At 31.3% G+C, this 17,037-nt stretch overlaps 1 protein-coding gene across 1 annotated transcript; it reads left to right on the forward strand.

The window, feature by feature from the left end:
* The first annotated feature begins 105 nt into the window (after positions 1-105).
* On the forward strand, positions 106-13,085 carry LOC110662171 (LEAF RUST 10 DISEASE-RESISTANCE LOCUS RECEPTOR-LIKE PROTEIN KINASE-like 2.1). The gene is made up of 3 exons (XM_021821060.2): positions 106-1,432; positions 11,541-11,579; positions 11,683-13,085. Exons 1-3 carry the CDS (start codon positions 607-609, stop codon positions 12,858-12,860), a joined length of 2,043 nt encoding a protein of 680 aa, XP_021676752.2. The 5' UTR covers positions 106-606; the 3' UTR covers positions 12,861-13,085.
* Positions 13,086-17,037: the final 3,952 nt, after the last annotated feature.

Here is a 17,037-nt window from a genome sequence, read left to right on the forward strand (position 1 = left end):
GGCAGGACATTGTATTATTATATATATGTGCTGATGTGTATAGCTAAGTTTTTGTTAATTAACTTACAAGTCGTAAACATACTTTACAAAAAAATAGATTAAAATATATAAAAAACGTAGGTCTTAGTTTATTGACTTTATTGGTTTCTGAATTATAAAATCTTTACAAAATGTATTTCGAAATTCTTAATTTTCAATATACGATTAGGCTAAATTTTCTAAGTGGGTGTTTTATTTTGACTCTCCAAGAGGCCCATTGAGCTTCCGCGTATTGAGTTTTGCAGCTATCTTTTGAGGATTCCTGCGACAAAAGCTTGGAAAATAAGGTGCTTAGTCACTGCTGCAAATATTATTTCCAATTTGTATACCAACCAAGTCCAATATTAAACCATTCAATAGAAGCTTCCTCTGCTAAATTTCACGCACTTCTTGGTCAATTGCAGCCGATTTCATTATGTGAGCAGAAATTTTTTGATCTGAAATTGCAAGCTTTCTGCCTTTCTTGGCATTTTTGTCAGATTTCAAATTAGATTTCCTTCTTCTTCTGTCATATGTAAACTGCTTTCAAATTGTTTGTGATCTCCATCTCCCTGTCTGCCTCTGAAAATGGAATCCCATCTCTTCCCAACCATGCCTTTGATTTTCATCATAACCATAATCTTCCTCTGTCCTTTGTTTGCGTCTGCTGTTGATGAGCGACATCAGAACTGCACCGCAACATTTGATTGCGGAAACATCACAAATATCGGCTATCCCTTTTGGCGATCGAACCGACCTGATTATTGCGGCCACCCGAAATTCTGGCTTAATTGCACTGACCAAGCGGCGCTGATCACCATCAAGAATTTAACGTACCAAGTTCTTGAAGTCAACAGCGAGGCACAAAATCTTAAAGTTGCTAGAACAGATTACATAGGAGGCATCTGTCCAAACCTCCTTTTAAACACCACTTTGGATTTTTCCTTTTTCAGTTATGCTTCCGATATTCAGAATATAACCCTATACTATGGTTGCCCCCAGCTGCCATCATTTTTAAATCCATTAGCCGGAATTCCAGGGCTTTCCACTCAGTTCACTTGCACATTAAACAACAGCGACAGCGGAGGTTTTTATTTAACTAGGAACCTAGGTAACTTCAGTGCTACAATACTCAACAACTTGGGATCCTGCGCCAATAGAGTTATTGTTCCGGCGACTCAATCATCCGTTAGCACTTTAGAGAGCGGTCTAACCCAGGATAATTTGGTTATAGCTCTGGAAAAAGGTTTTGGGTTGCAGTGGGATGCGAATAATTCCGTTTGTCTGACGTGTAATTTGTCAGGTGGATCGTGTGGTTACAACACGAATACTAGTTTATTTGCTTGTTATTGTGCTGATCAGCCTGAGCAGTTTAGTTGTGGAGTATCTGCACCAAATCAACCAGAATCATCAGGTGCGTCGTCTCAATTTTTTTTTTCCTCGAAATATCACTCATTAGAATGCTTAGGTATAGCTATTGTCATCAATGCTTTTTAATGGGTACTAAAAGCTAGATAGAAAGCTCCCATGAAGATGCATTTTTCCTGACTAGGGGATGCACAACTAAGATCAAACATTGAGCTTGTTCCTGGGCATGGCATCCTTAACTGTTCTTCCATTCAACCAACCCCGAATTGAATTGGAAGTTAGAACCGTTCCTTTGATTAATTAATTAATTAATTAGTTGTTAGAGAGAGCAACACTTCTATATATATATATATAAAATCTATATAAATATAATAAAATTGATCTCAAAATAAACTTCACTAAAAAGTGACAAGTGGAGCCTTATTAAATTTTTTTTCATATTTATCCATTTTGCCCTTGTTTTCCTAATAGTTTTACAATATTGATTGATGATAGGCTTATAAGATATTTAATAATAGTAAATATTTTATCATAATAGTTATGATTTAATTAATAATAAGAAAACTAAGAGTCATAGTAATAATAATAAAAATTATGATAATAGTTATAATTTAATTAATATTAAAAAAAATTAATAATCATTTTTATAAATTATATAAAATAAATCTTAAATCTATCTTTCTTAAAATAAAAAAATTATGACAATGATTACAATTTAATTAATATTAGAAAAATTAAAAATTATAGTTATAAATTATATCAATCAATATCACACATTAAAAATCAAATTAGTTATTTTTTTAAGGATAAAATGTCTAATCAAGATTTTATATCAAACTTAATAAATGATATTTTAATAACCAACACATTAGAAGAAGATGAAGAACAATGTACACAAATATTATTAAGGTAATTTTTATCTCATGAAGGTATCTTGTTATTTATTTTTCATATTTATTTTATATATATATATATTCACAATTTTTTTATAAATTATTCTAAATATAAATATATGAAAAAAAGATATATATTCATATTTCTATTCAATTAAATAATATATTAAAAATCATTAATTCCACGCGGACAAAAGCCTAGTTAAGAAATATTCAAAGGTTCATCATACTTAAACCCAGACAACTCAGCAATTTTCCAATTCTAATCAAGGACTTTTATTTTCTTTTTTTTTTATTTTTTTATTTTTTTTTTATTTCTACTCTTTTCCTCTTAATCTCCATACAACTTCATAGACGGAGCTTTCAGCTTTCTGCTGTAATATAAAATAATACATCACCATCCCATTTGTGCCAATTGCAGTCGAGTTCATTGCGTTAAGAGCAATTATTTAATGTGAAGTTTCAACCTTTTTGTCCTTCTTGTCATTTTCACAAATGTCAAATTAGATTTCCTTCTTCTGTTATATGTAAACTACTTTCAAATTGTTTGTGGTCTCCATCTCTCTATCTGCCTCTGAAAATGGAACTCCATCTCTTCGCAACCATATCTTTGATTTTCATCATTACCATAATCTTCCTCTGTCTTCTGTTTGTCTGCCGTTGACAAGCGACATCAGAACTGAAGCGCAACATTTGAGTGCGGAAACATCACAAATATTGGCTATCCCTTTTGGTGATCGAACTGACCTGATTATTGCGGCCACTTGAACTTCTGGCTTAATTGCTTTGATCAAGCAGCGCTGATCATGTTTAAAAAAAAAAAAAAAAACATTCGAGGCTTAATACATATATTTAAGAACAAAAATGAAAACATAATTTCCACAGTATGCGGAATATGGAGCTGAAACATAAAGAAGGAAAGAACTTTACCAAACCAAAAGCTTCACAATAAGAAAACAAAAATAGAAATAGAGTGAAAAAAATAAATTTCATTAATAAAACAGAGGAATACAAAAACAAGCACTGAAAATTTTTTTTCTTTCTTCTTTTTCTCATTTTCTTATCTCTCTCAAACTCACTTTCAGTTGTACTACAAAGCACATTCAGCATTTTCATAGCAATGCTTCCTTTTTATAGGCAAAAGAATGACTTTTGCTATGTTGCTTTTCTTGTACTCAAACTACAAATCTCATCAACTTCCAACAGATCATCTTCAAGAATTTAACCTACCAAATGCTTAAAATCGATAGCGAGGCTTATAATCTTAAGGTTGCTAGAACATATTACATAGGAGGCGTCTGTCCAAACCTCCTTTTCAACAGCACTTAGGACTCCCTTTTCAGTTATGTTTCCGATATTCTGGATATAACCCTGTATATGGTTGCCCCCTGCTTTCAACTCTATTTCTGGGAGTTATTGGGTTTTCCAATCAGTTCACTTGTACGTTAAACGGGAGTAGCAGAGGTTTCTAAGTGACAAGGAGCGTTAACCTAGGCAACTTCAATTCTACAATAATCGACCTCTTGGGATCGTGCGAAAATAGAGTTAATTGTTCCGGCAACTAAATCAACTTTTCATCCCGTAGAGGTAAGTCCAACGAAGGAGAATTTGGTTATAGCCCTGGAGCAGGGTTTGCAGTGGGATGTGAATAATTCCGCTTGCGAGACATGTAATTTGTCCCTTGGGTCGTGTGGTTACAACACGAGTACACGACTACTAGTTCATTTGCTTGTTATTGCACTGATCAGCCTGAGCAGTTCAGTTGTGGAGGATCTGCAACAAATCAAACCGAATCATCTTGCGAGTCTTCTTCTCTGGTGTATTTTTTTCCTCCTGAGAAGAATCATCACGCTAATAAATAGTATATTTATTAAAATAATTTAAACTTATTTATTTAACCATTTACTACACTAACTTGAGCTATTTATTAAATTTAATTTTTCAATAAGTAAAATATATTAATAAAATAGCAAAGAAAAACGTGGCATAAACATGGTCGATTAAACTTTCCTAATGCATTTAGTTTAGGCAATGGCATACTAAATAAAAAAAAAACCTTTATATATGTATCTATTAAAAGCAATATGTTTCTACTAAGATTATGTATATATATACTAGCGTTCCATCTTTAATACACAACGCTAAGCAATTAAGAGGAGATTCTAAAGTTAAAGGTAAAAAAAAGGTATTTCTTTAAGTACATGCAAGTAACATTTATTTCCGGGAACAGTAGCAATACGAAGGTTGATTCTTCTTTTTTTTTTTTTTTTTTTCCTTTGCTCTCTCGAATAAACAGTCCATTATCTGATTGTATGATTATTCGTTGTGAGAATCACATCCTTGTGTATTTCTATGATTTCTGGAACCATCTTAGTTTCATTATTTATTATCTGATATCTAAGTAGAATTTAACATTAAATGTTTCTTTCGTGACATACTCATTACAACCGTTGTTAACAACATAAAACGGAGTGCCTTTTTTTGCGAAGAGTCCTATCTGCTTTTTCATTTATTCAAAGTTGCTTTTGATTTAATCTTTCAAAAATTTTGCTCTAAAAATCTGCGTGTTTCAGATTCCTGCTTGACTTTTTTGTTTTTCTCAGAAGATAATTCGTTAAAAAGCAAAGCTTGGAACCTAATACAGAAAGAGACTTATGGCCTAACTTACTCAAAACTAATTAAAAATAGGGCCTTGAAAGTCAAACCGAAATAGGCCCATGACCTTAAAAAAAAAAAACCAAAAAACTGCTAGTTAAAACTAGTCCCAACCCACAACAAGGCTCAAACCCACTAGAAGAAATCCTACCTGAGGCAAGTTTTGCGCTCCAACCCAATAACTGGCAAAGACGAGGAGCAATGCCACAGCTTCGTTGGAAGTCTTTCACAGAGGGAGACAAAAGATATTGAAGCACACCACCAAGGGCCTTGCATGATTGAACCTGAATCTCCTAATCCAGAAGGTCCCTAGCTCAGTAGCACCTTAAGATTCGAGCAGCAACAGCTAAACTCTAACTAGAACATCAAGAAGCTTGAAACCCCGAAAGCCAAGAACCATAGAGACTCGTGGGGAAAAGACAAAGAGGAAGAAACAAAGCCCAGATGGCTTCTCAATTTCTTATAGTTGGAGGGGCAACCACAGTCCATAGGCGGTCGGCTAGCTCTTATACCCTTAAGTTCCCACTAACACAACAATTGACCCACACGCTCACAGTCCAAAACTATCACATACATAAAGACAAAGCAGATTAGATACAATATCAGTGCACGCATCCCAGATCCAACCGAAAACACCTGTAATGGCACTCAGATCTAAACCCAAAAACAAACCCTCCTATTTAAATCCCAACCCGAATGTGGGAAGGGAGAAACCCACATCCGGATTAGGGGGAAACCTTCCCCTGCCCATAAAGGGCAAAGGAAGGCCAAAATATTTAACAGGGGAGGCAATAAAGTACCGCAGAGATGAAGAGAAAAGGAAGAGAAGTTTATCTCTACAAAATTTTAAAATTATAGTTCACTCTTTTCTTGATTCTGCTTGACTAACAAGATAAAATCTTCATTAGTTATATCAGATTTAAGATTTTTATTTATTATTATTTTTTTTGCTTTTCACTATATGCTGCCGTTCTTCCTTTTTTTTTTTTTATTTGCAAATGCATTACATGGCCCTACAAATTTGAGATAGAGAGGGAGGCAAATTAACAATCCAATTACATGGAAGAGCCTTCCTATAGCTAAGATTTGCAATCAGATGGGTTGCTTTATTTGCTTCTCTTCTGACATGCTTTATGCTACATGTGTGGAATTGCTGAGTTAACCTTCTAATAGTCCCAACATGCATAAATTTCCCAGATCTTAATAGTGGGGAAACTATTCACTGCATGGACCAAATTTGTCGAATTAGACTCAACAATAATATGGGATCTCCTTGCTTTTAGCTAGATGTATGGCTTGCAGCACGACCATGGATTCTCTTACCAAAATTGAGAAGCAATTGACTTTCCTAGTCACACCTTCTGCAACCTTCCCTTCTGAATCTCTACAAATCACAGCTATAGTTGCCTCAAAATCCCCTTCCTTCATAGCCACATCACAATTATATTTGAAATGGCCCTCAGGTGGACAAAGCCAATGTGCCCCATCAGAATTTACAAGACTGAAACTTGATCTTGACAAAGAATGAGTTCCAAGGCCTACAAGAATTTGCTATTCAGTGACCAATAAATTGATTCTTTTAGCAATGTCAATAGGATTAGGAGTGCAATGTTCATAAATGGCCATATCTCTGGCCTTCCATATGAACCAGCAAGTAGTAACAATTTGAACCAAAGTGTCTGAATTAAACCAAATATTCTGGTCACTTTAAACAATATGAAACCACCACCTAGCAAAAAAGTAGAAACCCATCTCATTTGGCTTATAAGCACAAGGACTAACAAACCATGAAGCCCGAGCATCATTGCATCAAAATAAGCAATGCTCAATAGATTCATTTCCTGCATTACAAATTGCACAAATTGGTTGACACTTAATACCTCTTTTAACTAGATTTTCTAATACAAGAAGAGCATTCTGAATAACTTTCAATGGAAAAACTTTTAATTTCGACAGTAAAGGCAAACTCCAAGTTTGCTTCCAAACCTAGGCAGACAACTAGTGGGATTGCATGGGACCCCAGCACATGTTACTCAATCTGATATTACTTAACAACTCGTAGCCTGACTTAACTGTATGCTAACCTGAATTCTTAAACTGCCAAATCAATTCATCCTTACGACCTTGAAAACCCATCGGTATCGAGAGAATATCATTTGCTATTGACGGGTTGAATAGCTGAGACACTAACTGTTTATTCCATTCCCCTTTATTTTGATCTATGATATCTGCAACCCAATTTACATGTAAAGGGTGGTTGTTTGGTCTATTAACTCTGAAGTTTGATGGCGAAGGTTGCCAAGGATCTTTCCACATAAGAGTACTACTTCCATCCCCAACATTCATTCTCACTCCTACTTTTAAAATTTCCCGTCCAGCTAAGATAATCTGCCACATCCATGAACTTTTCCACGTCTTAGAAGCTTTCCAAAAATCTGAATTTGGGAAATACACCCCCTTCAACACTCTAGCCCACAAAGAAAAGGATTAGAGATCAATCTCCATGCTTGTTTGGCAAGACAAGCAAGATTAAAGTTCTCAAACTTCCCAAACCCCATACCACCAAGAAATTTTGGAACAGTTGCTCTTCTCCGGCTCACCCAACTTAATTTCTTTTCTTTACATTTCCTGCCCCACCAGAAACTAGAAACTAGACTATTTAGCTGGTTACAAAAACTTCTCTTGAATTTTAGAATTGTCATTGTATAAGAAGGGATGGCATTAATAACAGACTTTCTGAGGATTTCCTGATCAGCTTGTGTGAGAACTTTCTGCTTCCATGCTTGGGTTTTGGCTTCAATCCTTTCTCTTATAAAATTGAGTGCTTGCATTTTTTATCTACCCCAAAAGGAGGGCAAATCCAAGTATCGCTCATCGGATCTCATTTCTATCATCCCCATCATCGATTGAAAATCTCTCCTCAGGTTTAAGGGAGTTAATCTACTAAACTGGGTGCTTGACTTATTATAATTTACCCTTTGGTCTGTAGCTGCAGCAAATTTTTGAATGGTTGAGAGCAAGCACTGAGCGTTGCTTCTTGATGCCCTCCCAAACATCAGAGTATCATCAGCAAACAGAGAACTAGTAATAGTTGGAGCATGTCTAGCCAACTTAATTCCTTTTATATTGCCGTCCTGCTGCGCTCTGCAAATAAGACTAGATAAAGCTTGAGAGACAAATAAGAACAAATATGGGGATAATGGGTCCCCTTATCTTATACCTCTCTTCAGAGAGAAGGGAGGATTAGGAACTCCATTAACAAGGATTTTGAGAAACTTACTGTGGTCACACACTGCATTCTTTTGCTTTGTTAACTTTTGAATGAAGCATTAATGACCTTTTTTTTTCCTTTTTTTTTTAATTTGTTTCAAAATAGAACTGAAATAAACTATAAGAAACGACCATGAAATAATAATTGGAGAGTGAAAAAAAATCTCTGAATTCTAGGAGGATATGTTTTTATATTTAAAAATAAAGGAAAATTTTTTGCATTTGAAAGTAATAAAAACCCCATTTAAATGTGTTGAGGATGCAAGTATTATCATTGCAAATGTTCTGTTTTTATAAATATATCTATTTAATTTAACATTACAAAAATTTATCAAAAGATTTTAAAATTTGTTGGTAAATTAAGACATAGAAAAATTGAATGTTTAAATTATTCGTCGGTAAATTACCAACAGATTCAAAATTTGAAATCCATCGATAATTTACTAATAGATTCAAAATCCGTTAGTAATTTACTAACATATTCAAAATCCGTTTGTAATCCTACTAATGGATTCGAAATTAATTAATAAATTTTAGAGGAAAGATCGCGCATTTCTTTTCTAACAGCTCACCTTTTTTTTATTATCAAAGGATTTTAAAATCGGTTGATAATTCTTAGAGGGAAAAAATCTGATTTTTTTAAAATTTAATAATGAATTTATAACTCGTTGTTAAACTCATTAATAAATTACGTATTTATATCTACAATCACCGCCTTTTCTTTTATCATTTTATTAATTTAATAATTTTCTTATCTCTCGACCCATTTCAATATTTCTTTCCTCTCATTTCCTTTTTTTTCCCTCTCATTTCCTTTCATTTTCTTTTCTCTTATCTCATCATTTTAATCTTTTTTCTCTCATTTTTTTCCCTCTTTTCTCATTATTCTTTTTTCTCATTTTCTTCCATTTTCTCTAATTTTCTTTTCTTCTCTCATCTTTTTTTTTCTTCTCTCATCATTTCTTATCTTTTCTCTTATTTCATTCTTTTTTCTATCACTTTCTTCGGTTTCACTTTTTTCCTTCTCCCTTTCAATTTTTACAATATATTTTGAATTTCATTAGTATAATTTCCTCTCATTTCATTTTCTCATTTTTATTTTTTTTTCAAATACCATTTTTCCTTTCATTATAATGTATTTCTATCATCAAATAGAAACATATTTATAATAATAAAATAATTTTAAATCTAAAAAATTTAATCTAAACAATAATAATAAAATTTATTATTTTAATTGAAAATAATTTTTTTTAATTTTTAAATTACCAAAGGATTTTGAATCTATTGGTAAAATTACCAACGAAAAATTTGTTGGTAAATACTAATGGACTTCAAATTCATTGGTGTAAAAATTACTAACAAAATTCACTGCAACCAGTCTAATTCTTTGGTTTATAGAATTACCAACGGGAAAAATCCGTTGATAATCCTTAAAAATCTTGGAGTGTAATATAATAATATTTTATTTTCTCATCAATTTCCCTTTTTACAGATTTTTTATGCAATGAATTTATTATGTTATTAAATAAGTATGCATTATTTAAAAAATGAGTGTTAGGCTTTTTTTATTTACTCTAAAAATAACTTTTTTGAGAAAAAATAATTTATAGCATGAAATAACAAAAAATAAATAGAAATTAAATTATCAAGCTATTTTGTAGTTTTTTTTAGTATATATTATGCACGATTGGCTCGATTCAGCTCTCAGTATTTGTATACTCTAAAAAGTCAGTTGATAGCTGATAGAATATCCATCGGTTGATAGAATATCCATCAGCTGCCTTTTCCATTAGCTATATAATGAGCTATTCATGAACTGCAATACTTTTTGTTGTTATTTTGACAAAAATATCCATAAGTACAATTTTTTTTTTAAATATAATAACATTATAAAAATATTGAAAATCACACTCTTTGAATAACTCTTATATATATATATATATATATATATATATATATATATATATATATTAATTTTTACAAAATTTTTATAACAATTAAAAAATAAATAATTTGTTTAACATTATTAGAATTCATTTTTCCTATTTTTAATTTATCATTTTAATTTTAATTTCTTTGTAACATTTATTTTTTTATTTTTTCTTAAATTGTTAAATTACATTTTTCTAAATTTTTTATTTATCTAAAATAATATAATATAATAAATTAATAATTATATATTTATTTCAATAGTAAAATAAATTACAAAATATACCTTTATCATTAATTTTACATAACAATAATAATAACTTTTGATTATCTGTTACATTTAACAGCTAAATCAAACCAGCCCCAAAAAGGTTTCGACCGTGTGCTCCCACTTGCGGTCTGGCTCATATAGACATCAGATGAAAACTGCAATTTAATTATTTTAATTTTGAAAGCATTTAAGAGTATACAACATTTCATGTAGTTTACCTATTATTAAGTATTTAAACCAAAACATTTTGTACCAAAAGCAATTAATATCTGCATTCCATGCGTAGTGCAGAATGCAAAAATATAACTTCTGCGCATCATTCACCCACCCTGGCACTCCATATTATAGTCAAGCTCTCTTATTATTATTTTTTTTTTACCAATTTATTTTAGTTGTCAAATTTTCATCATTCTCCATCATTTATTTTCCTGTCAGACTATGAGAAAATATTAAATATACAGGAAAAAGAGATTATATATAGATAGGAAAGTGAAACACAAATATTATTTTTTTTATTTATTCTTAATATATATATATATATATATTTGTTGTGAGCTAAAAAAATTAATTAATAGCATGAAACTAAAAAATTAAATATAAATTAAATTATAAGGCCAACAGAACTCCCAATATGTTACTTCGAATGTTATGATGTGGGAATCAATAGTAGTGCCTATATTTTTATATGAGCTAAACCAATTTTAACATTCAACTGATCTAAACCACAATTCAAGCTCATTCTATCAGTAGTGAATTGCATCTAAAAAGCTACTTAATTTTAAAATTTAAGTCTCGGGGCCAGCTAGTAAAGATTAAAAATCTTACTTGATCCTCATTTCATGCATTTATTTGATGCTGACTATAACTTCATTTTTGTGTTATAACCATCGAAGATGGTGGATATTTTCTTCTAATTTTTTTTAATTTAATTTATTATAAATTCAAAACATAAATATATAAAATTTATATATAAAATAAATAAATTTTATTATATATTTTGTGTATTAAACTATATAACAGACCGATGAAGAAAAAAAAAATCCCCTTCTTTTGTTGAAAAATGTCCACATTGAAAATTTATATTGATATGTAATTCATCTATTGGTTAATGTTTTCGGCTCTAATGATAATTGCAGGGTCAGGGGGCATATCTAATAAAGTTTTACTTGGAGTAGGTAAATTATGCTCTTCTAAAGACACACTTTAGAATTTCAATAATTCTGAGCCAGATTAATAACATGCCAAAGGAAATCTGAGCAATATTTTGTTACATTCCAGGACTTCCCATAGCAGCTGTCACTGTTCCGACCCTTCTTTTAGGATGCTACTATTGTTTCAAAAGACGAGGATCTTGGAGTGGCAAAGCATTGACATTGCAACGGAAGAATGCAACACAAGCACAAAAGATAGAGGCATTTATTATGAACTATCATCGTCTCATGCCAAAGCGATACTCATATTCAGAAATAAAGAAAATGACAAAGTCATTCAATGATAAGCTAGGTGAAGGGGGATTTGGAGGTGTCTACAAAGGAAAGTTACCTGATGGTCGTTTTGCTGCAGTAAAACTCCTAAATAAGTCCATGGGTGATGGAGAAGAATTTATTAATGAAGTTGCAAGTATTAGTAGAACATCCCATGTGAACATAGTTACTCTTTTGGGGTTCTGCTACGAGAGGGCCAAAAAAGCTCTGGTATACGAGTACATGCCAAATGGATCTCTAGATAAGTTCATATATAATCAAAGTTCTGAGCATAGAAACTGTCATTTAGAGTGGAAAACATTATATGATATTGCATTTGGCATTGCTAGAGGTCTAGAGTACTTACATTGCGGTTGTAATACCAGGATTGTGCATTTTGATATAAAACCTCAAAATGTTCTTCTAGATGACGATTTTTGTCCAAAAATATCAGATTTTGGTCTTGCAAAGTTATGCAAGGGAAAGGAAAGTAGAGTGTCAATCTTAGGTGCAAAAGGAACTGCTGGGTATATAGCTCCAGAAGTATTCATGAGAAGCTATGGAGGGGTTTCTTACAAGTCTGATGTATATAGTTATGGAATGATGATTCTCGAACTATTTGGAGGAAGAAATGATATTAATGCTGGAGGAGCATCTCAAAGCAGTGAATTGTATTTTCCTGACTGGATTTATAAGCACATTGAATTGCGACAGAATTTTGTACTTAATGAGAATATTACAGTTGAGGAAGAAGAAACAGTCAGAAGAATGATCACTGTGGGCTTGTGGTGCATTCAAACCAATCCGTCCGATAGACCATCAATGACAAAGGTGATAGAGATGTTGGAAGGCAATCCACAATCCTTGCAAATTCCACCAAAACCCTTGCTATTTTCTCCAAGTACACCTCCAGAGTACTCTGCAGTATCATCAACAACATATGAGTGGTCACAAGTAGATGAAGCGAACGAAGAGAAGGTTGTCATTCATTGAAGTTGAATAAGCACACAATTTAAAAGTGTAACGAGCAATCTGCAAGTGTCAGCAACTAAGAATTTGAGCACTACTAAAAAACAGAAAATTAGCTGGTGTTTCTAAGAGCTTAATTGCTTTCGTAAACGTAGCTGTTGTTATCATCTGCTTTACATTAGACCCTTATATTTCAGACAATTGCATCTGATACTTTTATAGCAATCTCATAATTTTGGTTTTAAAATAGCTAAGGGGTGGGCCTACGTTTCATTTAACCATCAACGCCCACATTTGTAAGGAGAAAGCGATCAAAGCATTCATACCACAGCTTACTTCTGATTGGCAGCATTTAAGGAACATATGCCAGCTTCTGAACTGCTTCTATTACCTCCCCATCAGCATGGTTCATGAAATTATGTTCCAAATGTAAGTTTTCTTACGCTTATTTAGAAAGCTATGTATTTCTTTGGATGGAGCGTATGGATTTTTTTTTAAAGTAAGGCAAGGTATCAAAACCTCTCAATTGAAAAAGTAGGGACCTTAGCTCTTTTAAAAATACTTCCTCCCCAACAAAGTCACTACTTTAGAAATCTATATCTTACCTCCAAAAACTTCATCCTCGATGAAACCTAAAATGACAAGGTAAATTTTTGAAAACAGGGGTTTAGGAAGAATATTTATCAAAACCAGAATGAAGAGAAACTTATTTTGCAAATGAGGGTTTTCAACCCCTTGTTCGCCACTATGACTGGCAAACAATGGGTGAGCTGCTATTCACCATGTCTCACTGAGAACATTGGTGAAGAATCAGGTTGTTCGCTAGTGAAAATGGCAAACCTTTGAAAAGCTAGCAACGAATGGAATCCAAGCTGAGGAGGATAAAATTGATGCATGCATTTTATATCATCATTTAGGTATAATTTTTGCACATAATTTACCCTTATTCATAACTATTATTTTAGATATTAGTATATATTTAGTCAATTTTACAATTTTCACATTTCTTAGTTTAATTTTTGGAATTTATTTGTTTTGTAGGTTAAATCTGGAGAAATTTGATGTATTTTGATCAGAGTAGCCATTTGGAGGAGATTAAAATCGAATTGCAAAAATTTTGAATTTGAAAAAAAAAAAAAAAGGCCGAGGCGACACAACTGCGGACAACGAATTAGCTCATGTCGCAGTTGTGTCGATCGTCGAATATTCACGCCGAGCGACACAACCCGCGACACAACCGGCTTTATGTCGTTTTCTTGGAAAATTTTTGACGTGGCATTTCCGTTACTCCAGCCTTTTTACCTCACTTTCTCTGGATCCTTCCCCCTTTTACCCATTCTAGAACAGTCCCCTTGCCTATATAAAGTGCCCTTTATTACTTTCTTTCCATATGGAGAGCAAGGGAGGCATTTTTAGAAAGATAGAAAGAGGGAAAGGGAGGAGCATCTTCTGCATCTTCTTCCAGCAGCAGCAAGGATCACGTTTCTGCACTTTTCTGCAGAGATTCTTACGCAATTTCTTTGAGTTTTTCTACCCCTTTTAGCTTACATTTCCATTATTTCTTCATTTCTTCATTTGGGTTTGTCTTTAAACAATGATTTGTGAGTAGTTTATTGAGATTCTAGAGATGGGTTTGTAAATATTGATTTGTTTTGTGGTTTTGAACTGATTTAGCCATTTAAATGAAGATTGTTATATTTTGATTTATTGCTTGTGTGCTTATTTCCTTGCTTGATGAATGGGCCCTCATTAAGTTAAGTTTTAATCCTTAATAGATGGACTGAAAAGTGAATATTGGGGATGGATAATCTTGCAATAAACTTTATTTTCTTGGTGTTAGAAATAAGCTAAGAAGATTAAGGGGAACTTTCCAAAAATCAATTAGAGTATTAATTGGGTTTTTGTTAGATTTGAAATACCGTGAAAACAGGGTTTGATTTAATGAAAACCAATTTTGAGATGCTTGAAAAAGGTTTCAAAAATTTAAGAATTGATTTCCCTCAAAATTGCAATTCTCATGTGTTTGGCTAAATTAGGGAAAAATCACATACAAACAATATTGAAAATCCAATCTCTAGAATCAATTTATTTTTCATTGAAATTAGATATAAATTCTCCAAACCTCATAAATAGCAAATTTCAATTTAAATCCAATTTAAATTTAATTCCAATTTAAATCCAATATCTAGAATTACTTTATTTTTTTTAGATTTAATTCTTCTTAATTTCATAAATAGAAATTCCAAATTAATTTTTGGTAATCTAGTTTAATTAATTTTAGTTAATTGATTAATCTAGTTTTAATTCCTCAAATACCAATTTTAATTCCAAATTTCATTTTACATCTTTAATTTTTGTCTTAATTTTAATTTTTAGATTTTATTTTTAATATCTTTTAATTTTTGTCATTCTAATTAGCTTATACTTTTATTTCCAATTTAAGTACAATTCCCTGTGGGATCGATATCAATTTTTAAAACTATACTACTGTGACCCGTGCACTTGCGGACACACCGTATCAAAAATTCATCCAAATGGAAGGGCTATCCAGATGGAAGGGCCATACGCATAAAATTCATCCAGATAAGGGCTATCCGGATAGCCATTATGCATAGCAGCCCTGGTCCATGGAAACTGTTTTTTATTTTTTAATTATTTTCTCAACATGCAATATTAATTTAAAATAGTTTTATGCATCAGAAAATTATGACAAAAAATATTTTTAAAATCCTTATAATATTTTTTTATGTGAAAGTTTTTATTTTTGAAGTAGGAATAATTTGGGCATCAAAAATATTATTTTGTTATATGTATTTAGGTTTAAAGCGATGCAAAAATATTTTTATACATAAAAAATTATGGAAAAATATATATTTTTTCCTTTCTAAGACAAATTTTAATTTTCTTTATATTGTTGACCATTTTCACTAGCAAACAACTTTACAGCATGACATTAAAAGTGAGATTCTCTAGCAATGTTGTTGATCAGACTAGCAAACAGCAGCTCACCCATTGTTCACCTGTCATAGAGGCAAACAAGGAGTGAAAGCCCTAATTTGCAAAATAAGTTTCCATTCACCTTGGTTTTGATAAATATTCTTTCTAATTCCCTGTTTTGTAAATTTTCTCTTATATGACATGAAAAAAATTGGTATCAAAAGATTCACAATTTTTTTAAATGTTGATGCGAAATTAGCACCAAATAGAGTAAAATGCTGAAAAAAAACAATCATAATATTGACTCAAATAATTTAGATTAATGTTTAGTTATTATTACTGAATGTACACCTAATAAATAATTACAATAGTTATCAGGTATAAATGTTGGATTAATTATAAAAATAATGTAATTTAAAAAATTATTTATAAATCTAAAATTATTTATAAAAATAGTGTTTGTTTAAAAAAAAATGCCACTTGAAAATGCAATTTTAAGTGATGTCACACGGCATTAGAGTGTGCTTAAGAAAACGGTATTTGAAATAATCTTTTACAAATCAATATCACATCATATAAGAAAATACAGAAATTACACGACAAAACGCCATTTGAAATGGAGTTTTTTGAAATGCTGTCATCACGCCCAAAAATGCAGAAATTGCAAAAATGGTGTTGTCTGTAGTATTTGTCCAAGTTCACTCAAACTCTTAGAAATACGTGAAGTTCACAAAATTTATTCTTTACCCATTGATTATCTACTCTACAATCCTTATTTTTTGTATAACTCACTATAGGCAATGATTTGTCTAGCCATTGATAAAAATATAAATAATATAAAAAATAATAATTTTATTTTATTATTAATATAAATTGAACTTTTTTAATTATTTGGGAACAAGTTTTTAATTAGAATTTGTTGTGTTATATTTACTAATTTTGTAATTATTTATCATATTAAATAAATATAAAAATATTTTTGGGTCATTATTCCTTAGAATAAGAATTAAAAGATGAAAGGAATAATTCCAAATAAATTAATGCCAAATTCTTTTTACTTCCTAAAAAAATTTAAAATTTATGAATTTTAAATTTTAAATTAAATATTTAAAATTTAAATTTCAAATTTAAATTCTAAAATTTAAATGCAACTTTAATATTTTAGTCATAGTTATGTTAAAAAAACACTATAAAGTATTTTATATATATATATATATATATATATATATATAATACATATATTAAATGCTGAAATTTTACATAA

Source organism: Hevea brasiliensis, chromosome 9 (genome assembly GCF_030052815.1).
Source record: "Hevea brasiliensis isolate MT/VB/25A 57/8 chromosome 9, ASM3005281v1, whole genome shotgun sequence".
NCBI lineage: Eukaryota > Viridiplantae > Streptophyta > Magnoliopsida > Malpighiales > Euphorbiaceae > Hevea > Hevea brasiliensis.

Coding starts and splice junctions, on each gene's coding strand:
- LOC110662171 (XM_021821060.2), top strand. CDS start 607: ATGGAATCCCATCTCTTCCCAACCATGCCTTTGATTTTCATCATAACC. Junction 1,433..11,540: donor AAATCAACCAGAATCATCAG/GTGCGTCGTCTC, acceptor TGATAATTGCAG/GGTCAGGGGGCATATCTAAT. Junction 11,580..11,682: donor TAAAGTTTTACTTGGAGTAG/GTAAATTATGCT, acceptor GTTACATTCCAG/GACTTCCCATAGCAGCTGTC.